Raw genomic sequence first — 23,397 nt, forward strand, 5'->3', positions numbered from 1 at the left:
GAGAGAGAGAGACCCCTCACCGTTACAGGTGCCGTCCTCGGCGACGGCGTACCCCAGGACGCAGGGCGTGTTGCTCCGGACCCGGGGGTAGCTGGGCTCCGCGGGGCCCGGGGCCGGGGGCCGGAACGGCTCCTGGTAGCCCGCCGCCGGGTCGGGGTAGGGGGCCTCGGGGAGGGCCGGGACGGGCGCGGGCCGGTAGGGCTCCGGGCCGTAGGGCTCTGGGCGGTAGGGTTCGGGCCGGTAGGGCTCTGGGCGGTAGGGTTCGGGCCGGTAGGGCTCTGGGCGGTGGGACTGGCTGTACTGGCCGCGGGGCATGCAGAGGTAGCCCCCGTTCTGGTTCACACACACCATGTCCCCGCGGCACGCGTCCGGCAGCGAGCGGCACTCGTCCAGGTCTGGGGGACGGACGGACAGGGTCATAGGTCAGACGGGTGAAGGGACGAGGGTCAGAGGTCAGACGGGTGAAGGGTCAGAGGTCAGACGGGTGGCGGGTCAGAGGTCAGACGGGTGAAGGGACGAGGGTCAGAGGTCAGACGGGTGAAGGGAGAGGGTCAGAGGTCAGACGGGTGAAGGGTCAGAGGTCAGACGGGTGGAGGGTCAGAGGTCAGACGGGGTGGAGGGACGGGGTCATAGGTCAGACAGGTGATGGGAGATACGCAGGTGGAGGGAGGACGGACAGACAGACAGGCGTCAGGTGGAGGACCTTTGTTTCACGATATCAGTGGAAAATGTGGTTTTACGGGGAATAGACCGCCTAATAAACGCAGCGCTACTACGTTTCTACTACGTTTCTACTACGGCTGACTTCTCCTTGTACAGAACACTCAGCAGACGCTCTTATAGAGAGCGGCTTGTGAGACTGAGGGCAGAGCAGGTTAAAATACGTTCTTCATACAAACGTAGGCTACGCGTCAGTCAGCGTTATGCTGACTGACGCGTACGTTTGTATGAAGAACACATTTTAACCTCCTGATATGTAAACTCATCCAGTTTACATATCTTTGGATCTTACCAAACAGGGTGAGCAATCCCCAAATGCTTGATAATCAGGGTTGCACTGAGTAGAGGTGGTCTCGGACCTCCTGGCCCGACAACGAGGGACTATGATACTCTGATACGTGTTGACTCTGTTATGCAAACTCAGCCATGTGTAGCCTACAGACCGTCCGCTGAACAGCGGAATGATGGGCTCCGCTCCGGTTGGAGGGATATGGACGTTGCCCTGTTCAATCTGCCGTCAAAACGTTAAGCAGCGAGTCAAATGACAAGGCGTCAAGTCGGGTCACTCACCTACACACTGCCTTGCCCGGCGGTCATAAGCAAAGCCCTCGCCGCACGTCTAGGAGACCACCAAAACACATGTTCAGGTTCAACGCAACATCACGGACGCACAGTACACGATACATCGGTTGCTGTTCGATATTGGTAGAGGAATTGATTTATCAAGAGAACAAAAAAAAAAATCTGAGCGAGTTGCAAGTCTGTGTTTCTTTTTCTAGCCTAGTAGGGTCATAACTTTTACCACACGTAATAATCTCATTCATATAAATAGGAATTGTCTACCTGGCCGTGTCCGGGCTGGATGCAGAGCGCAATGAACATTAAGGCAGCCAGCATTCTGCAGGGAAGGAATGGAAGTATGAACATCTTCAACATAGTAAAGAAATAAACCTCATTACAAAAATGTGGAAACTTTGAACGAATCACACGAATAGCCTGCAAGTGAGTTGGCTATAGTGTAAATCGACAAAGAAAAAAACGTTAAAAAAAAGATCTCAATGATCTCTTGCCTTGCAGAATTCCACGCGTCGAAGTCCCGTCCCGGGAACAGCATGCTGATGGAGGCTACGGAGTAGTTTTTGGAAAGAGTTGAACGACCCGTACACTCTCCCTAATCCCTGAGCTACCAGACAGGGGGTGGGTGGGGGGTGAAGTGCTCCCAACGGACCCAAATACGCGTCTTTACGCAAAAGCCGAAGCCAGGGTCGGATGATCAGCTCTCCGGTCGACCTATAGTTGGCATGCATTAACCAACGGTCTGAAACGTTCGTTCTGTATCTTTTCCCGATTACTCAACGATGCAGAGTGACTGGCACCCCTTCTAGCAGCGCTCCACAGCTGGATTCAATCTCGGAGACACTGCCCCCTCGAGCCGGGATCGGTCGGTGCTGGGGGGTCTGGGGTATTGGGGGCGCGCGGACTCATGGACGAAGTGCGCGGACGGACGGTGCTATGCTACTTATGAGAGTTGATGTGTGGGGGTGGCCGTCAAATATTAGTACAGGCCCACGTTACCACACTCCCCCTCCAGGATCTCTCTCTCCCTCCCTCTGTCAGACCCACAGACGTTGGGAATCGATCCTGTAATATGAAACTTCTCTCCCGTGTTGCATCGAAAATGAGAAAACAAACAGAAACTTTACCAAAGGGGCAAAAAGAGGGCCTTTATTTGGTTGGAAAAGGAAGCCAAACAATAGAGATGTACACGTGATCATTTTCATTCAAGTTAAATTAACTTGTTTATTTGATACCTCTGAATTCCAGATGGCACATTTTATAAATCATTCTATGGATTTACAATTTGTACAGCTTTCCTCATTACCTAGCGGCTTCCATGAAGGATGTTCCTTAGAAAATACGTGGAACGGCCATGGCGCAACACTGTTACACAATGTGCAGCTCCTCTCCCACGACGCAAATATACATTAATATCCACCATTTACAACCCCCATCGCTCGTTCCTAAAAAGCAAAAACGTTAGGCACTTAGAATTTCTAGATGGTCCCAAGTGTCCATAAATAAGAATAAAAAGCCTGAACGTTACACACGCGCGCATACATCCACATATATGACAGCGATGTACTCGCACAGAAGCGCGCCAACGTGTCCTGTCAACCCACCGCCGCAGCTCGCTGTAATTATGACGCTGGGCCGCGGGAGAAGACCACCGTCTGCAGGAAAGGCCGGATGGCTTCAGCAGATGGAACTCAAACCACACACGTCTGCGGACGCCTGCCAGAGACCGCGGGCGGGTGCGTGCGTCAGCCTCCCTGCGCCGTACAAGAGGACGGGATCCAGCCTCGAGCGGCACACCGCCTCAGAGGCATCTAGTGCGCGCCTCGCCACAGGACGACGCCTCCTGTGGCGAGGAACGCTGTGGAAAAGCTGTGGCCAAGAATAGCGTCCTGCTCTCTAGTGAAATATTAAGTATATATATATATATATAGTGTAAAAAACGAAAAAGTTTTGGATACGTGTAACTACTCAGGCAAACACTGTTCTGCGTTCCGGATAGTTGAGCAGGGGCACTACCCCCCCCCACCCCCACCCCCCCCCCTCTAAGAGAATTAGTTGCATAGAAAACAATACTGAGGACCAAACCCACCTCCCCTCCGCCCCAGAAAACCCTTCACATGCCCTCCCTCGTCTTCCTCAGCGTCAAACCCCGCGAGGAACTAACATAGCCTAAGATCCCCGATTCATAGCCCAACAGTTTTGTCAGTCGTCCCAAACTTTTATTGTGGAGGAGCGTGCCGGCTGGCGACAGGAAGCGGCGACGGGCCTCACTGCCTCAGCAGGTCCTTGAGGCCGCTGGCCTCGCTGGAGACGGGCACCGGGGTGAAGGAGGGCAGAGCCTCCGAGATGGGCTTCATGAGCAGGTGCCCCCCCGCCCCGCCGGGCCCCCCCGGGACCCCCGCGCCCAGCAGGGGGACGGCCGCCGAGCGGGGCGCCAGGAAGGGGTTGGAGTCCGGCGGCCTCTTCGCCAACCCTGAGGCACACCGGGTCAAAAGGTCAAAGGTTAAACGTGACGGGCTCGTACCGCGACACAGACACGATGTCGAGACACAGGGGTGCGTTTGTATCTCGGAAAAAATGAATGTTGATCGAAACGTCGTTTGAGGACCACTGATGCAGGTGACAAACCGCAGCCAATCAGAACCCAGCATGCTGTACAGCCCCTAGTGGTCACCTGAGGAGCTGCTGGCCCCCCTCCCCGGGGGCGGGGCGCCCAGGGCCTTCATGTCCTGGACCGGCATCCTGGGGGGCGGGCGGTCCGTGCTGGACTCCACCTCCAGGAACTTGACGAACATCTCGGAGAAGGACTGCAACACACACACACACACACACACACACACGTCCAAAGATCCGCCAATCATTAAATATAAACATTATTGAACAAAACAAGAAGATCCTCTGTCTGTCTTTCGCTCTCCGTGTGTGTGTGTGTGTGTGTGTGTGTGTGTGTGTGTGTGTCAGGTCTTACAGAGTTGAGGCTCTGTCCGGGTCCGGGTCTCGGGGGGGTGCTGGGGACGCTGTGGGGCCCCCGGCCCCCCAACCAGCTGGACACCCAGCCAGTGACCCCCGGCCGGCCGTCCTCCTCCAGCATCTGATGGAGACACAGAGGAGCTCCGTCAGACCAGAGCACCACCACCACCACTGGCGACACCACCACCACCAGCACCATCCCAACCCCCGGCGGCACCACCACCACTACCACCACCACCACCACCACCACCACCACTGGCGACACCACCACCACCAGCACCGGCGGCGGTGGCGGCGGCGGCGGCGGCGGCAGCGGCACCACCAGCACCACCATCCCCATCCCCGGCGGCACCACCACCACCACCTCCTCCCCCACCACCTCCTCCACCACTACCACCTCCACCACCTCCTCCCCCACCACCTCCTCCACCACTACCACCTCCATCACCTCCTCCACCACCACCTCCTCCACCACCATCACCTCCTCCACCACCACCACTACCACCAGCAACACCTCCAGCTCCACCCCGGCCCCCCGGTCTGAGAGGGGAGGAGCCAGGCAGCAGGAGGTTGTCTTCAGCAGAACAAGGTCTCCTCTAGGAGCAGTGACCGCTGGTTTCACTGCGAGGGTCACTGCGAGGGTCACTGCGAGGGTCACTGCGAGGGTCCCCCCCACCCGCCCCCTCAGACAGCAGGGGGGGTGGGGGGAGCTGGACCAAGGCCAACGCTCCATAGGCCCTGGTCCAAGGTCCCCGCAGGAGGAAACGCGTCCTGAAGGGACGGAGGTCCGCCGGGCTCTCGCTGCGTTTCCTCTGGCCTGCCCGAGCTGGAAGGTGTTCAGGCTGAGAACGGGTTGGAAGGGCGTGCGACTACCACTGTGTACAGTCGTGGTGGTGGAGAGAGAGGTGGGGAGATCGAGTGCTTGGCCAATGAGAACATGAATACATTGGAATTACTCCAATCACTGTTGATTACCAACCATGTTAAGAGACTACAACATGTTAATGACCAACCATGTTAAGAGACTACAACATGTTAATGACAACCACGTTGTCCTTTAAGAGACTACAACATGTTAATTACCCACCATGTTTAGAGACTACAACGTGTTAACCACCTCTCGTTCTGGTTGGAGCATTGACACCATAAGAGAGGTTTCATCCCATTTACAAAGAGCCTTTTGGGGGGGGGGGCCGTCCCCCCGTCCGGGTGAGAGACAGACGCTGGAGAGCATCTGGGAGCGTTCAGGGTGCCGGAGCTAGAGGAGCCATTACCAATAATCGGGCCCTTTTTATGCTACCCTCAGACGTCTGTGTCTTCCGCCAGGACGGATAGAGGGGATGGTTTAACGGCTCTGGTATGCACCCCGTGGCCCCGAGTGAACGCAGACCGCCCGCTGCATCGAGACAGCCTCCCCACACATCCCAAAGACAACCCCCCCCCCCCCCCCACACCCACACCCCTGAGACAAATCTCCAAGACACCACCCCCCAAATGACTGCAGACGCCAGAGACGTTCCGACTCGCTTTCCTCCGATCAAACCCGTCTCCCTGAACGCCTGGAGATCTTGGAATGGCCCGGAAACGCCTCACGATCACATCGCCCCGTTTTGACCCCCTCCCGCGTCAGCGTCACGAGTCGACAGGTCCGGACCTTTACCTTATCCACGTCCTCCCGGCTCAGCCCCAGGACGTTTCCCATGAGCCTCAGCACCTCGGCGCGCTTGTTGCGCGGCGTGTGGAAGTAGCCCAGGAACAGGTTCCGCATCAGCTGCCTGGGGAGACAGGGGGGGAGACAAGGCCGTGAGCTAGGGGAGGGACGCTTGTCCGGGGGAGACAGGGGGGAGACAAGGCCGTGAGCTAGGGGAGGGAATGTATCCGGTTCCTTGCTAGGAGGAGGTGGGGGGGGGGGGGGGGGGGGGGGGGGTTAGCTAGGAGTGGGGACGACGACGACCCTGTCAGGTGCGTGCGGTGAGGACCTACTTGTCCACCTTGCCCTCGGTGCTGTTCAGCAGCTCCATCAGCTTGGTCTGGGCCTCCTCCAGCATCTCCTGCCGCAGCTCCACTGAAGGGGGCGCACACACACACACACACACACACACACACACACACACACACACACACACACACACACACACACACACACACACACACACACACACACACACACACACACGTTTCGTTGTGTGTACAGCCAACATGGTCTACATGACCGCAGCAGCAGCAGAAGTCACATGACCTCTCCCCCCCCCCCCCCCCCCCCCCCCCCCTCCCCCCCCCCCTCCCCCATCAGCAGTGATGTCACGGCGCGGCCGACAGTGGCGTTAGGACCCGGGGGATAGACGGTCGGGCCGCTACGGTCGGCTAAGAGCTTTGTGTTATTCGGCCGCCGATAAGGCATGGGAGCTCAGCCTGGGGAACATTCTCAAGGCATATATAATCCAGGGTATCTATGGCTGTATGGATACAGCTGAATGGATCTCTATATATAGAGACACACACACACACACACACACACACACACACACACACACACACACACACACACACACACACACACACACACACACACACACACACACACACACACACACACACACACACACACAGGGGTATGTGCAAAATGCAAGGACTGGCACCTCATGGAACTGGGAGAAATCTGACGTTTTTTCTTTCGTGTTATTTATTTTGTGCATGCAACGCTGTGCCCAGGAGACGTCCATAGAGGTGAGCTCATCGTGTTTCGCCCATGACCTCATCCCATCACCCCGGCCAGGGTTTATATTATCATAATTGGAGAGAATTCCCAAAGTCACTTTGACAGTTAGAAACGTTATTAAAGTGTGTGTGTGTGTGTGTGTGTGTGTGTGTGTGTGTGTGTGTGTGTGTGTGTGTGTGTGTGTGTGTGTGTGTGTGGGGGTATGTTATTGTATTCCCTGCGCACCCCTTCTGTATCTATATATGGCAAGGTGTGTGTAAGTGTGTGGGCCGTGTGTGCGTGTGTCAGATAGGGCTGTGAAGGTGGCCAGCACAGAAGATGGATGTGGGGGGAGGGAGAGCCGTGCACATGATGTGTGTATGACGATTAAAGTAGTACACTTAGTTTATAGACCAGGACCCAGACAGACTCACTGTCAGCATCACCGTGGGCAGGAAGGCCTATATAAGGTCTGTTGAGGTGTGGAGTATCACAGTGGGCAGGAAGGCCTATATAAGGTCTGTAAGAAGTGTGTCTGCGGGGGTCTCACCTTGCTTGCGGAGGTCTTCCATCTGCTCTTCGTTGAGGTCCAGCTGGTCGGTCAGACGCGAGGCAGACTCCAGAGCACTGTTGGCCTCGTCCAGGTTCATCTGGAGACGGAGGGCACCGTTTAAACACCCGGCCCTCAGACACTCTCGTCCCTCAGACACCCTCATACCCCAGAAAACACTCATACCCCCAGGCGCACTCGGCCCTCAGGCGCACTCGGCCCTCAGGCGCACTCGGCCCTCAGACGCACTCGGCCCTCAGACGCACTCGGCCCTCAGGACAGTGATGGGTGTGATGGGTGTGATTATGGGTGGTACCTGCAGGGCTGAGGCCTGGTCCTCCAGTCGCTCGGCTCTGCTCCTCTGCGCCTCCTTCTCCCTCCTCAGCTTGTCCAGCTCCGACGAGTACATGGATTTCTCGTCTGCAGGCACAGAGGCGTTCTCGTCAAAGACACATCGTCAACAACAATAACATCGGCACCGCAGGTGGGATCGTAAACAACGTGGTCCTAAGCAACATTGACGATAACAACATGATGATCGTACACAACAATATCGCAAAACAACATTCATGGTAACCACATGATCATCATAACCTTGATCATGATGAACAATATAGTAAACAACAAGTGATCATGAGGATCATGATATTAAACACCGTTCTCCACAACATTATCACGTCAATATTAATATAAACAACACTATGATGAACAACGTCTCATAAACAACACAAATATCTCTACAGTTGATATATCATACACCCCCCCTTCAAACTGAACCCCAAGTCACACAGCTGAGCTGCACAGTACCCAGACCCAGAGAACTCTTCCACGGGTGAACCAGAGGGGAGAAGGGGACTAGTGGTGAGAAGGTGGCACACTGAGGAACTAGCATGGCCCAAACTAGGGAACACAAGATGGAGGGTCCCTCCTTACTGTGACTAGGGGCCGGACATAATGTTTGCGCAGTTTTGTTTGACGGCCGTCCGTGTTTCTTGCTCTCCTGATCAGAACCACCACGATTCAACTCGATGCGCAGATTAAGAAGGTGTGTTGGTGCCACTTGCCTTGCTGGAACTGCTCCAGCACTATCTGCAGGTTGGAGAGCGACTGGGCGTACTGCTTCACCTGCTCCTGGGAGGTGTGGAGCTTCATTTGGGCCTCGTCCCTCTGCCTCACCGCCGCACCCAGCTGCTCCTGCAGGGACTCCACCTGCAGGCCGGCCTGGACGCTGAGGGGGGGGGGGGACAGCCTTCAGAGGGGGGCCGGGGACCAGAGAGGGGTCCCAGAGGGGGACTGGGGACCAGAGAGGGGGACCAGAGAGGGGTCCCAGAGAGGGGGACCAGAGAGGAGGGCAAGGGACCAGAGAGGGGGACCAGAGGGGGACTGGGGACCAGAGAGGGGGACCAGAGAGGGGTCCCAGAGAGGGGGACCAGAGAGGAGGGCAAGGGACCAGAGAGGGGGACCAGAGAGGGGGACTAGAGAGAAAGACAAGGGACCAGAGAGGGGTCCCAGAGGGGGACTCGGGACCAGAGAGGGGTCCTAGAGAGGGGTCCCAGAGAGGGGGACCAGAGAGGGGGACCAGAGAGGGACCAGAGAGGGGTCCTAGAGAGGGGGCCTGGGACCAGAGAGGGGGACCAGAGGGGGGGACCAGAGGGGGGGACCAGAGGGGGACTGGGGACCAGAGAGGGGGAACAGAGAGGAGGGCAAGGGACCAGAGAGGGGGACTGGGGACCAGAGAGGGGTCCTAGAGAGGGGCCACATCCCTATCTATCTCTAGATATATCTATATCTATCCATCTATATATATATATATAAATACAAAATAGTAAGTAAAATGGTGCTTCACAGCCACACAACAACAACAACAACAACAACGACAGCCTCACCACGGTAACCTAGCAACCGACCTGGCGTTCTCCACGGCGCTGGAGGAGGAGGCCAGCCTCTGGTCCAGCAGCGCCACCCGCCGCCGCAGCTCCACCTCGCGGTCCTCGGCGGCCAGCGCGTCGCGGGTGTAGGAGTCCTCCATCTCCAGCAGGTGGCTCCGCAGGCGCTCCAGCTCCACGTTCAGACGGGCCTCCTTGTCCTTCACCCGCTGCAGCTGGGGGCGGGGGGGGGAGGGCGGGGTTAGAGGCTGGGTCAACGAGGAGGGCGGGGTTAGAGGCTGGGTCAACGAGGAGGGCGGGGTTAGAGGCTGGGTCAACGAGGAGGGTGGGGTTAGAGGAGGGTGGGGTTAGAGGCTGGGTCAACGAGGAGGGTGGGGTTAGAGGAGGGTTAGAGGCTGGGTCAACGAGGAGGGCGGGGTTAGAGGCTGGGTCAACGAGGAGGGCGGGGTTAGAGGCTGGGTCAACGAGGAGGGCGGGGTTAGAGGCTGGGTCAACGAGGAGGGCGGGGTTAGAGGCTGGGTCAACGAGGAGGGCGGGGTTAGAGGCTGGGTCAACGAGGAGGGCGGGGTTAGAGGCTGGGTCAACGAGGAGGGCGGGGTTAGAGGCTGGGTCAACGAGGAGGGTGGGGTTAGAGGCTGGGTCAACGAGGAGGGCGGGGTTAGAGGCTGGGTCAACGAGGAGGGTGGGGTTAGAGGAGGGTGGGGTTAGAGGCTGGGTCAACGAGGAGGGCGGGGTTAGAGGCTGGGTCAACGAGGAGGGCGGGGTTAGAGGCTGGGTCAACGAGGAGGGCGGGGTTAGAGGCTGGGTCAACGAGGAGGGCGGGGTTAGAGGCTGGGTCAACGAGGAGGGTGGGGTTAGAGGATGGGGACACGGAGGGGGGTGGGGTTAGAGGGCGGAGACACTGAGGGGGGTGGGGTTAGAGGGCGGAGACACTGAGGGGGGTGGGGTTAGAGGGCGGAGACACTGAGGGGGTGGGGTTAGAGGAAGATGGGGTTAGAGTCTGGGACAACAAGGAGGGTGGGGTTGGTGCGGGGGCGGAGGAGGGTGGGGTTAGAAGCTGGGTCAACGAGGAGGGTGGGGTCAGAGGCTTGGGGGACGGAGGAGGTGGGGTTAGAGCCTGGGGATGCAGGAGGGTGGGGTAAGGGGTTCAGAGGGGCGGTCCCCATACCTCGGTGTGCACGGCCGTGGTCTCCATCTGCTTCTGCTTGAGGGCCAGCATGACCTGGTCGCGCTCCTGCTGGAAGAGCACCGCCTTCTCCTGCATGGACCTCATCTCGTTCAGCAGCTGGTTCAGCTCCCCGGAGTTCCCCTGAGGCACAACGGCGCACTGATGAGCCCCCCACGGAGTCTCTACACAGTCACGAGCCCCCACGGAGTCTCTACACAGTCACGAGCCCCCAAGGAGTCTCTACACAGTCACGAGCCCCCACGGAGCCTCTACACAGTCACGAGCCCCCAAGGAGTCTCTACACAGTCACGAGCCCCCACGGAGTCTCTACACAGTCACGAGCCCCCACGGAGTCTCTACACAGTCACGAGCCCCCAAGGAGTCTCTACACAGTCACGAGCCCCCACGGAGTCTCTACACAGTCACGAGCCCCCACGGAGTCTCTACACAGTCACGAGCCCCCACGGAGTCCCTACACAGTCACGAGCCCCCACGGAGCCTCTACACACTTAGTACTCCCCATGGAGTCTCTACACACTAAGGACTCCCCACGGAGTCTCTACACACTTAGGACTCCCCACGGAGTCTCTACACACTTAGGACTCCCCACGGAGTCTCTACACACTTAGGACTTCCCATGGAGTCTCTACACACTAAGGACTCCCCATGGAGTCTCTACACACTTGGAGCAGGACCTGCTCCAACTATAAATACAAAGCATCCTAGAAAACGAGTCCAAACCTCGATCGAAACCCAAAGCCAGAGCCAAAGCGTTCATAATCTCAGATGGAACCCCGGCCAACCTGGTCCTTGTCTTTGAGCATCTTCTCCAAGGTGGCGGCCTTCTCGCTCATGGAGGTCAGCTGGAACTCCTTCTCCCGCAGCAGGAAGGACACCTGCATGTTGGTCTCCTGCAGCGCCCGGAACTCCGACTCCTTCTCCCGGGAGCGGGTGGCGACCGCCTCGTTCTCCTCCTTCAGCGAGCGTCCGTCCAGCTCCAGGATCAGCGCGCGCTCCTTCAGGTTGGTCACCGCCTGCCTCAGCACCTCGCTGTCGCTCTCGCGGCTCCTCAGCGCCTCGCTGGCCTGCGCCAGCTGGTCGCCCTTGGACTTGATCAGCAGGTCCTTCTCCCGGGCGGCGCGCTGCAGCGTCTCGAGGCGCTCCCAGGCGCGGCGCGCCTCCTCCTCCGCCCGGAGCCCCCGCTGATGATCGCCCTCCGAGGCCGACGGCCGGAGGGCGCTCTCCTGCAGCGTCCGGACGGCCGCGTCCCGCTCCGCCAGCGCGGCCCGCAGGGACCGGACCTCCGCCTGCAGCTGCTGCAGCCCTCCGGCGGACGGAGCCGGTGCTGCCCCCCGCTGGGCCGGAGCTGTTGGTGGGGTTGGTGTCATGTTAGGACTGGGGGTCGGAGAAACTCAGCTGGGTACAGACGACACAAGCCTAGGCTCCACATTAGTTCTGTCCAGTTAATCAACTTTTATAGTATTTCCTCATTTTGAACAGCTGGATACATCTTTGTACATTATTTTCGATTTGAACCTTTTCTATTTTAATATTTGTGTGAATTTAAAAAAAAAAGTAAATATTCAAAGTTCTCAGTTACAAAGTGTTTTTTTTGGGCGAGAAATGCTGAATAAATACAATCGTGATTTCAATATTGACCAAAATAATCGTGCGTAGGATTTTTCCCCATGAATCGAGCAGCCGTACTCCAAATGCAACACTGCGGTGCATCAAACAAAGTGTACGAGGTGGCCTCGGTTCCGCCGACGAACTCACCGAGAGGCTCCACGGAGAGCAGCGCCTCGCCAGCCCGCGCCAGCTGCCCGGCGACCGCGGCGACCTCGGGGACCACGCCGTCCAGCCTGCCCAGCAGCACGTCCTTGGTGCTGCTCAGCTGGCTGATGCTCTGCTGCACCTGGGCCAGCTCCTGACCCAGGCTGCCCAGCCGGCGCTCCTTCAGCTCGTAGCTCTGGATGAGGCGGGCGTAGTCCACCGACAGCTGGGAGCTGCAGTCGCTGTCGGCCGACACCTTGCCCTGCAGCGTCAGCAGCTCCTCGTGCATCTGCGCCGACTCGTGCTGCAGGTTCTTCACGGTGGTGATCACCTGCTGCTTCCACTCCTCCACCTTCTTCACCTGCTGCTGCAGCGTGTCGCGCTCCTGCAGCAGCTCCTCAAACTGGTTGCTGCTGACGCCGCAGCCGCCGGCCCACGGTCCGCCGCCGCCGGGCTCCGGCCCCGCCGAGGCCTGCAGCACGGCCACCAGCGTCTGGCACTTCTGCGTCAGCGCGTCGATCTCGATGTCCTTCTCGCGGATGATGCGCGACAGGTTCTGGATGGTCTCGCGGAACATCTCCTGGCTGCCCGACGGGTCGCTCATGTCGGCCAGCCGCGTGTTCTCCTGCCGCAGCTGGAGCAGCGCCGCCTCCTTGCCCGACACGATGTCCACGAGGCGGTGGTAGTCGGCGCGCAGTTGGCTGTTCTCGCGCGTCTTCTCGTTGAGCACCGACAGCACCTGCTCCCGCTCCAGCGCGTACGCCTGCAGCTGCTGCTGGAGGTACAGGACGTCCTGGCCCGCGGCGACGCGCGCGTGGAGGGCCTGGAGCTCCAGGTCCTTCTGCCGCACCATTTGGGCCAGCTTGCCCGCCTCGTCGCGGCTCAGGGCCAGCTGGTCCAGCTGCCGGGCCAGGGAGGCGTTCCTCTCGCTGAGCTGGTGGATCTCGCTCTCCTTCTCCTGGATGCCCTGCACCAGCCGCTGGATCTCCACCTTGGAGAGGTCGTGCTTCTCGTTGCCGCTCTCGCCGCCGTTCAGGGACTGGTCGTCCTTGTCCTGGCGAAGGATGACCTCCCCCTGGTCCTGGGGGGCGGGGGGAGGCGGCCCGCCGAGGCCGTCCACCGCCTGCTGAAGACGCGCCACCTCCTCGTCCCGGGCCTGGAGGTGACGGTTGTAGTTCTGGAGGGTCTGCTCCTGGCGGGCGCGGGCCTGCTCCAGCTCCCCCTGCTGGGCCAGCAGGGACTGCTGGGCGAGCAGCAGGGAGGCCTGCTGCTCCTCCGCGGCCCTCCTCAGGGCGTGCGTCTCGTCCTCCAGGCGGTCCCGGGCGGCCTTGAGCTGGTGGATCTCCGTCTCCAGCTCCGTGATGATGTCCAGCGTGCGGGGCTCCGTGTGGGGCTGGGGCCGGCTCTGCTGGTCCCGGAGCCGGTCGATCTCCTCCCTCAGGTGGCTGTTGTCCTCCTTCATGACGCCCAGGTGGCGGTCCCGCTCCTCCAGCGCCTGCCGGAGGGCCCGCGCCTCCCGGGACACCTCCTCCGCCTTGGCCTCCAGCTCCCTCTGGAGCTCGGCCGCGTTCTGCTTCAGCGTGTCCATGAAGGAGTCCTTCTCCTGCAGGAGGTCCGTCAGCTGCTCCTGCCCCGCCACCGTGATGGACAGCATCTCGTTGGTGTCCCGGTGGTCCGCCGCCATCTGCTCCACGTCCCTCCTGAGCTGGGCGATCTCCTGCTCCTTGTCCTGGTTGAGGCGCACCGCGCGCTCGTGCTCCGTCTGCAGCGTCGTGGCGTCCAGGGAGCGCGCCCGGCTCAGCTCCTCGATGGTCTGCTGGTACCGCCGGGCCCGGCCCGCCAGCTCACCCTCGGCCCGGCTCAGCTCGCCCTCCAGCTGGCTCTTCTCCAGCTTCAGGGCCTCGATGCGGGTGTCCTTCTCCAGGACCGTCCTGCTCAGCGCCGCCTGGCCGTCCCTCAGCTGCCTGCCGAGCTCGCCCACCTTCCCCGCAGCCTCCTCCTCCTCGACCTCCTCCTGCAACCTGCGCTGCCCCAACGTCACCTTCATCTCATAGTTCTCGGACATCGCCTCCTCCCGGGAGCTCCTCGCCGCCCCCAGCTCGCTCCGGAGCTCCGCCAGCTCCTTCTCCTTCTCCAGCAACTCGGCCCTCAGCCCCACTTCCCGCTCCGCTCGTTCCCCTGCTCCTTCTCCTTGGTCTCCTCGCTCTCCTGTCCGGTCGGGCCTCTCCTCCTTCTCCTGCAGAGACCGCCGGAGCTCCGAGGCCTCGCTGCGGGCCTCCCGGGCCTCCTCCTGCGCCCGGCCCAGGCGGCCCCTCAGCTCCTTCACCGTGTCCTCCAGGGTCCGGTTGCCCATGTGCAGGTCGTTGAGGGTGAAGGCGCTCTGGCTGAGTTTCTCCCGCAGGGCCGTGAGGTCGGAGGTCAGCCGGGACACCTCCTCCTGGGACTCCTGCAGCTGCCCGGAGAGCTGCTCCTTCACCGAGATCATGTGCTGGAGACAAGGAGACGCAGAACCACACGCCCGACGTCAGGACGACGCCTCGGGACTCGCACACTGTACTACTATGTTAAAGACGGCTGGTGATACCTTCATGTTATAGTTAGGTTATTCACAGGCTTGTTCAAAGACTGCACGTTATTGTCGAATGTGATGCACATTAAAAGGGCCGATTATGGTCCCACGCTCACGCAACGCAAGGGGGTTATGGACCCGTTACGTCCTCGCGGACCCTCCTTGCGTCCACCCCAAGGGCCCGACGTGCGCCTCCCAAAAATGTTAACCTTCTGCCGAGGCGACGCAGCAACAAGGGCTGTGATTGGTCCGCTCCCTAAAACCCCGACGCAGAACCAAAACACGTTCACGACTGCGTCGAAGCGTCTGCGTGGTCCTTGCGTTGCGCGAACGTGGGACTATAATCATCCCTTAACAGCGTTTGCGATACGAGCATAGTGATAGCATAGAAAGCATCATGTTTCACAGGCATCATTCCAACAGAATCAGACAAACCTCGACACGGGTCGACATGTCAACCAAACAGCGCTTTACATATTTAACATTTGTGCAAAACAGAAGCGTCTCGTGTCTGCGGACCTGCGTGGCCTCCTGGTTCTGGCCGTCCAGCTCTTCCAGCTCAGCCAGCAGCGTCTCCCGCTCCTCCTGGGCCTCCAGGAGCCGCTTGGCTCTCCTCCCCAGCTCCTCCTGCAGCTCCTCCAGACCCAGGCACTCCCCAGGACCTTCTCCTCCTCCTCCTCCTCCTCCTCCTCCTCCCCTGGCCTCGCTCGCCTCCAGGCTGGCCTGCAGGGAGCGCTGTTGGACACGGAGGGGGGAGACTGAACCTCACACCATCATGGGCTCTACCATCGAGCACAGCAACCCTTGGCTATGGAGACTGAACATCACGCTAGGGCTGGCCAATTAATCGAAATTTGGATCGTGATTTCAATTCTTTTCATTCGTTAAATGTTTGATCGAAAGTGCATAACAGCTGGAGAAGAACGCTGGATGAATGCATCATGTTATCAAACTCTAAAATAATCGTTATTTCAACGCTGGGATTATGATTCCCTTCCATAATCGAGCAGCCCTACATCACACCATGATGTGCTCCACCATCAAGCACAACAACCCTAAGCTATGGAGACTCCAGATTCAGGAGGTATGGGTCCCTGCCATGGCTTACCTCCAGCCCGGAATGGGAAAGACTTTTGCTATGTAAAGCTGGACTTTGCGCTCTGCATGAGAGATGATAGTATTTTATCAGCAGCGTATTAGAAATGTCAATTTGCCTACCAACTGTGGATTATCACACACACACACACACACACACACACACACACACACACACACACACACACACACACACACACACACACACACACACACACACACACACACACACACACACACACACACACACACCTTGTCCTGTTCCAGGCGCTCCTTCTCCTCCCTCAAAGAGCCGATGATGGTGTTCAGCTCCAGGATGTCGGCGTGCTCCACCTCCTCTCTGGGTGCAGCCTGACGGAGGAGAGGGATGAGAAGGATACTGGAGGGGGGGGGGGGGGGGGGGGGGTTGCATGCATTCAGAGGTCCAGTGTCGTAGGACCCTAATGTCACGTGGAGTGGAGTACACTACACTACACTGCACTGCACTACACCCACCTCAGGTAGACCCTGCAGTCTCTCCAGCTCCTGTTCGGCGCCTGGAACAAAACAAGCAGGTGTGGGTACGTGTTCACCGTCATCATGCATCATTCATATCCACACATCAGTCACGTAGAAATACACAGCAGTATGACGACCAGAGGCAACGCCATGCGGGTACATGGACACGTACAGCGTTGTCTCTAGAGCGAGGGGGAGAACATTGAAGGCATATTGAACACCAGTTCTCTGACAGCCACACGGCAGGGATTAGGGCTGAACGATTAATCAAATTAAAACCGAGAAAGCGATTTGCTAACTAAAAATGTGGCGAAACAAATTATACAAAAAAGGGTTAACATTTTTACAATTCTACTGTTAAATAAAGATGTTATAATATCAATTAATCTCAACACATAGGCCTGGCCGAAAGGAAAGAGACGTTTATATGTTGACTGCTTCCAATATTGTGTTGGTCATACATACTACAGAATGATTTATTGCTTGTTTAGTGAATAATACAGAAAGTAAGGAACTTTTAAAAGAAAAACCGTATACTAAATCGCAATATTGGTCGAAATAACCCCATTTCGATTATTTTCCCAAATCGTTCAGCCCGAGCAGGGATTCAATCCAGGAACTTCCAACCACTAAAGCCAAACGACTCAGGTCTCAGACCTCGATTCAAAACCTCCCAGTAGGCCTCAGGAGGAGGGAGGTTTAGCCTGGGGGGGGCGGCGGTCACACACACAGCCCCCGCTGGAGGAACGCCCTCCTGGCTCTCTACCTGCGAGGGCCTTCCTCAGCCCCTGGATCTCGCTCTCCATCTGGGCCCTGTGCACGGCCCTGTCCTCCTGCTCCTGGACCCGGGCCTGGAGCTCTGCCACCGACGCCTGGAGCCGAGAGTAGTTCTGCAGCAGCTCGGCGTTCTCCTCCTGCGCCTCCTCCCTCTGCCTCTGCAGGAGGCCCCGGCTGCTCTGCGCCTCCTGCAGGCTGGCCCTCAGCTCCTCCAGCTGGGAGTCTCGCTGGAGGGAGGTGCTCTGGACGTCTGGCTGGGAGGTGGAGGAGGGGGAGGAGGGCTGAGATCTCTCCCCTGGAGAGAGAGAGAGAGAGAGAGGAGGCGGGGTGAGGAGGGGTGGTGGGAGGAGGGATAGTGGAGTGAGGAGGAGTGAGGAGGGATGGTGGAGTGAGGAGGAGTGAGGAGGGATGGTGGAGTGAGGAGGGATGGTGGAGTGAGGAAGAGTGAGGAGGAGTGAGGAGGGATGAGGAGGGATGGTGGAGTGAGGAGGAGTGAGGAGGAGTGAGGAGGGATGGTGGAGTGAGGAGGAGTGAGGAGGAGTGAGGAGGAGTGAGGAGGGATGGTGGAGTGAGGAAGAGTGAGGAGGAGTGAGGAGGAGTGAGGAGGAGTGAGGAGGGATGGTGGAGTGAGGAGGAGTGAGGAGGAGTGAGGAGGGGTGAGGAGGAGTGAGGAGGGATGGTGGAGTGAGGAAGAGTGAGGAGGAGTGAGGAGGGATGGTGCAGTGAGGAAGAGTGAGGAGGAGTGAGGAGGATGGTGCAGTGAGGAAGAGTGAGGAGGAGTGAGGAGGAATGGTGGGGCGAGGAGGAGTGAGGAGTGATGAGGAGGAGTGTTGTTCCTCACCGGTGTGGAGCTGCTCCTCCAGCTCCTCGATGCGCTCCTCATACTCGGCCAGCTCCTCGCGGTGGCGTCGGCTGAAGTCGGCCATCTTGTGGCGTTGGGCGTCCTGCAGGGCGGCCATCTCGTGCTGGTGCTCGTCCACCTCCCGGCTCATCTGCTCCCGCAGGTCCTGGTGCACACACACACACGCACACACACGGAGGCACGCGCGCACACACACACAAACATATGCACACACACACAAACACATGCACACACACACACACACACAGAGACAAACACATGCACACACTCATGTACACAGAGACAAACACATGCATGTACACAAGCACACACACACACACACACACACACACACACACACACACACACACACACACACACACACACACACACACACACACACACACACACACACACACACACACACACACACACACACACACACTGTGTCAAGTCTCAACACAATACTTGGTTTGATGTGTACACAACAGATTGCGGTACACAGAGTGATTAACAGGGGTTTTAGGCATTAAACCCTCACCTCGATGGTTCTTTGGAGTTGAAGGCCGTCCGCCTGCTCACCATTTCCAGACCCAGTTGAATTGGACGCCTAAAGAAAAGGTGGTTTTCGGAACTAAGATATACAGTATCATGGTTCACATCCTTCTTCCATTGCTTTGACAATCATCAACTCCAATCTGGATCAAAACGCCTCTTCCACCACATGAAACATCTGCCATCGAATATCATTTATATTGTTAATTTCTATCCAAAAGTTAAGTATGAAACCTCAGATAAAACACGTTTGCCCGTCCCGGTCTGCGCGGGGGGGGGGGGGGGGGGATAACAATGGCAGTGGGGGAGTGGTGGTAACCTGGGCAACGCGTCTCCAGTGGGACAGCTCCGCCTCCAGGCGCGCCACCTCCGTGGCCAGACGGTTGATCTCATGCTGCGACCACATTACGTCACTGAGATCCATCTCGTCGCCGTGGAAACCGTGATGGCCGCCCACGGTGTGTGGCATGAAGGAGGAGGAGGAGGAGGAGGAGGAGGTGGTGGTGGGGACGGTGGAGGAGGAGGTGGTGAGAGGGAGCATGGCCACGTGGGAGGAGTGCTGGAGGGTCTGTATCTCGTCCTGGAGACCACTCTGCCTGGCCTTCAGGTGACTGATCTCCACCTGGAGGGACACACACACACACGCACGTCAACAGATGTACACAAGCGCGTGCACACACACACACACACACGCACGTCAACAGATGTACACAAGCGCGTGCACACACACACACACACACACACACACACACACACACACACACACACACACACACACACACACACACACACACACACACACACACACACACACACACACACACACACACACACACACACACACACGTCAACAGATGTTCCTAGGCAGATAGATCTACAAACATAACATACCTATACGTCTCTATATGAATATGAACATGAACATAACACATCATCTCTAAATAAACATAACACATCCATAGGTCTCTAGTATATGAACACAAACATAACACATTCATAGGTCTCTATATGAACACAAACACATTCATAGGTCTCTAGCATATGAACACAAACATAACATAACCATAGGCCTCTAGTATATGAAGACAACACATTCATAGGTCTCAGTATATGAAGATAATACATCCATAGGTCTATATATATACACAAACATAACATAACCATAGGTCTGTATATGAACATGAACACATCGTCTCTATATGAACAGAACACATCCTCACATCTCTCTGCTGCAGCTGGTTCCTGTACTCTGTGGACTGCTGCTTGTTCTGGATCTCCGAGGCCTCCAGCTTCTCTTCCAGCTCCACGTGGAGCTTCTTCAGTCGCTCGTGCTGCTCAGACAGACAGAGGACATCAGGGTCCTTAACACAGGACACCCTGAGCAGCTCAACATGTTGGGTCCAAACGCTAGCAGGACCCACCCAGCCAGCCAGCGTGTGAATAAGGTAAATAACGCTGTTGAGTTGCTTTTTGTCTCTTTCATTTAATCTCCTTGTTGCACCGGTGCTGATAGTGACATTGCTCTTGCTTGGCCACATCCACATGAATAAATTATTGTGTTTATAAAACGGTCTTGTTTATATATATTTTTACATGCATTTTAAGTCAGAAGTTGTATATGAGTTTCATGAAAGTCTGAACTACCAAAATAAGGTTAAAAGCTATGTCAATAATGATCAGTGATAAAAACTCTTCATAAAGTATGTTTAGCTAATAACATCGGTACTAACCTTTATAGAGTGTGTGGATAACTACTTAAATAACTAAATAAAGTGTGAATAACGGTTAGAACGGCCGTTAATAAAGTGTGAATAACTGTTAAAACAACCCTAAATAAAGTGTGAATAACAGTTAAAACCACCCTTAATAAAGGATGAATAACTGTTGAAACCACCCTTAATAAAGTGTGAATAACAGTTAAAACCACCCTTAATAAAGGATGAATAACTGTTGAAACCACCCTTGATAAAGTGTGAATTACAGTAAAAATAACCCTTAATAATGTGTGAATAACTGTTAAAACGCGACCCTTGATAAAGTGTGAATAACTATGGTCCCAATAGCTCCGGGAACAGTACCTCCGAGCGCTGCGCAGTGAAAGCCGTCTCCACTTGCATCAATTTGGAATTGGAGACCTGTAATTCCGTGGCGGCATCTGTGGTAGGACAGGAAATGACAGGCTCAGCGTAAAATCTAGGAGCAGGAAGTGGAGAACGTTGCTCCAGTACTTCACACGTATGGAATTCCATAAGTTTGTTTTGGGTTACTCGAGCAAACACACAGCTACATACACTTCAAATGAATCTAGCCTATTGGGTGCACACACAGACAGACAGACTCATCTGATAAACACGACAAACTGGCTTGACTGGCCTGGCAAACACATCTCTCTCCCAGAACATGGCACTTAAATCCCCTCCCCAAGGAATGAAAAACATACAAATAAAGTTAGTTGAATACATTTGTGCTTAAACAACAGTACATCTAGTTGGTGTCCTGTATATATTTGGGTTGAAGCCAGGCTTGTGTAAGCCCAGACTGTCTCTGGTTGATAAGATCATGACGTTGTTTTTGTGTTGTGGAGAAGGCTGTGAGTTGGACATGGGAGAGCAAAGTTCTTGGGCTCTGCTGAACTTTATCAGCCACAGACACAGATTGTTGGGAGGCTGAGTTAGGAGCAGATCGATGCCATACACCTTCATCGGATGGTTTAAATAAGGGATTCACACGTTGACAGCGTTAGTCACTCTCATATTATTCAAATTGTTTGTCCAAGACTCTTCATCTTATTGACATATTGATACACGAGTAAAAACAAACCGTATGTACTGTACAGTAACAGTCTTCATGATTACACCCAAGAACAATTTCTTCTTCAATCTCAAATCGAATCATTTATTTGATTCTGTTTCTGGGACACACCGTTAACCTTCAAAAGGGTTAATGTTAACAATAGTAAGGGTTTATAATCCTTAAAATATGTATGAACAGAATCATTCAAATAATGCTCAAATTTATAGTAGGAAATTGCTAAGCTTCTATAAATGATTGACCAAAGAAAGGAGCATCTTCATGTCAGCTCCTAGGTCTGTTGTGAAGGTTTGGTAAACAGAACGAGCCACGCGTCGTTGCGTGATATGACGAACATCCGGTTTTCAGTGATACCCCAACACTAAATACAGACCTTTGGCTTCTTCAAGCAAAAAAATAATTGTATGGGGAAAAGCACGATGCATGTACTGTTTGACAATAGTCGTAGTATATGTGTGCATTATTTTACAACGATATTTTAATATATGCCCCATAATGACAGTGGGCAAATCCTTGTTCGGGGATGTGATCAAGTGACAGCCAGACCACTGGATTAGTTTGCACTGGGACGAGAGCTGGGTTCGTATTTGTGACATATGGTTCTTATACACCTGATGTCTCGACACAAGAAGCGCTGAGCTAACATTTGTACTTTTCCAAGTTGAAACCAGGCAGAGTGGGACCCGTCCAGACGTCCACACCCGCCCCTCAACAGCTCCACACACACCCCACACCACCACCACCACCTACCTCCAACCTCCTCCACACCTTCCAGCAGCATGTCCTTGGTGAAGGTGGAGATTTGCCCGGTGAACGAGGACAGGCTTCCCCCGACCTGGCCCAGGCCGGAGCCCAGTCCTCCCAGCCATGATGACATCTCCTCGGAGCAAACGGACCGGACCCGAGCGGAGCAGGCCTGGTCTGGTCTGGACTGACGAGGGCGGGACGTGAGCTACCTCATTAACCCGTCACGTCGCGGTAACACGTCCCGGGTCGAAGCTAACTTTATCGCGGGTCTGTTAAAGCGGGTTCACAGACCACCATACGGTGACATATAACGTAAGAAAAGACAGCCCCCCGACCAGTCGCTCATAGGCGGCGTAACGTAACGCTAGTACGGGCAGACAAACGCACAGAATGGCACTTCATTTCCTCTCGACATACGCGACTTTACGAGTCTGCGATGTACACTTGACATACGTGCGACCGCGGGCGTTTATCCATGCCGTGTTAGGATGTTTTGAAGCCAAATAATTAAACACAACAACGCCTGTGAAGTGCCACCTCGACTGCAGCCATTATCGGCTCGGCTGTCAGCTCTGACGTGGAGCCGATACGGCGAAGCGGTGCATTGTGGGATCGTGGAGGACCAATACCGTGGAGCTCTGTAAGATATTATTGACAAGCAAAACAATAAGCTGTTTGATGTAATGGTATATGTTGGAGAATATACTATTGAACCATTTAATGTCTTAAAAAAAAGAAGCAATTAAGACATTGTCAATTTTTAGCTTCAGGTTCTTTTATTGATTTAACAAGAAAGATGAACGTTGAAAAAACGGAGGCAGCGAGGGGCCAACTGTGAAGAAAACGTCAAAAATAGTCGGGAAAACCCAACTTGCTACGCGACTGGCCCCACGCAACAGGCCCCTGTGTCGGCGCCGCAGCTGAATGCTATAGACACCGTCGGACGAGGCGCTGCGTTGAGCGTTCTGTCACTTCATGTGAATCCTGAAATCCATTATGAATGGTTATGGTTATTTTAGGCTATACTTTCTCAAGACTTTTCTCGTTGGTTTAATGTTTTATTTGTGAGGGTCAAATAGCCTACTCACTAGGTGAACTCACATTCACAACACAAAGAATGTCTGGGGCAACCCTAACCCCCCCACAAGACATGGACAAATATA

At 55.8% G+C, this 23,397-nt stretch overlaps 1 protein-coding gene across 1 annotated transcript; it reads right to left on the reverse strand.

Annotated features, from left to right (window-relative positions):
- Positions 1 to 2,415: 2,415 nt before the first annotated feature.
- On the reverse strand, positions 2,416 to 22,823 carry trip11 (thyroid hormone receptor interactor 11). Its single transcript, XM_060052862.1, has 22 exons — positions 22,238 to 22,823; positions 20,755 to 20,831; positions 19,897 to 20,007; positions 18,996 to 19,298; positions 18,663 to 18,731; positions 18,122 to 18,287; positions 17,270 to 17,575; positions 16,501 to 16,541; positions 16,258 to 16,356; positions 15,430 to 15,645; positions 12,345 to 14,829; positions 11,372 to 11,934; positions 10,569 to 10,709; positions 9,422 to 9,615; positions 8,579 to 8,742; positions 7,831 to 7,934; positions 7,515 to 7,614; positions 6,250 to 6,331; positions 5,927 to 6,041; positions 4,265 to 4,387; positions 3,971 to 4,103; positions 2,416 to 3,769 (listed from the first exon to the last, which is right to left on the reverse strand). The coding sequence occupies exons 1-22, from the start codon at positions 22,362 to 22,364 to the stop codon at positions 3,564 to 3,566; spliced, it is 5,925 nt and encodes a 1,974-aa protein (XP_059908845.1). The 5' UTR covers positions 22,365 to 22,823; the 3' UTR covers positions 2,416 to 3,563.
- Between the last annotated feature and the right edge of the window lie 574 nt (positions 22,824 to 23,397).

This window comes from Gadus macrocephalus, chromosome 5 (genome assembly GCF_031168955.1).
Source record: "Gadus macrocephalus chromosome 5, ASM3116895v1".
Taxonomy (NCBI): domain Eukaryota; kingdom Metazoa; phylum Chordata; class Actinopteri; order Gadiformes; family Gadidae; genus Gadus; species Gadus macrocephalus.

What these genes read in the sequence shown, in the direction of transcription:
- trip11 (XM_060052862.1), bottom strand. Translation starts at nt 22,364, where the DNA reads ATGTCATCATGGCTGGGAGGACTGGGCTCCGGCCTGGGCCAGGTCGGG. An exon ending in TGCTCAAAGACAAGGACCAG is followed by an intron (nt 10,710 to 11,371) that starts GTTGGCCGGGGT and finishes GTTGTGCCTCAG; the next exon opens with GGGAACTCCGGGGAGCTGAA. An exon ending in GGAAGACCTCCGCAAGCAAG is followed by an intron (nt 6,332 to 7,514) that starts GTGAGACCCCCG and finishes CGCCCCCTTCAG; the next exon opens with TGGAGCTGCGGCAGGAGATG.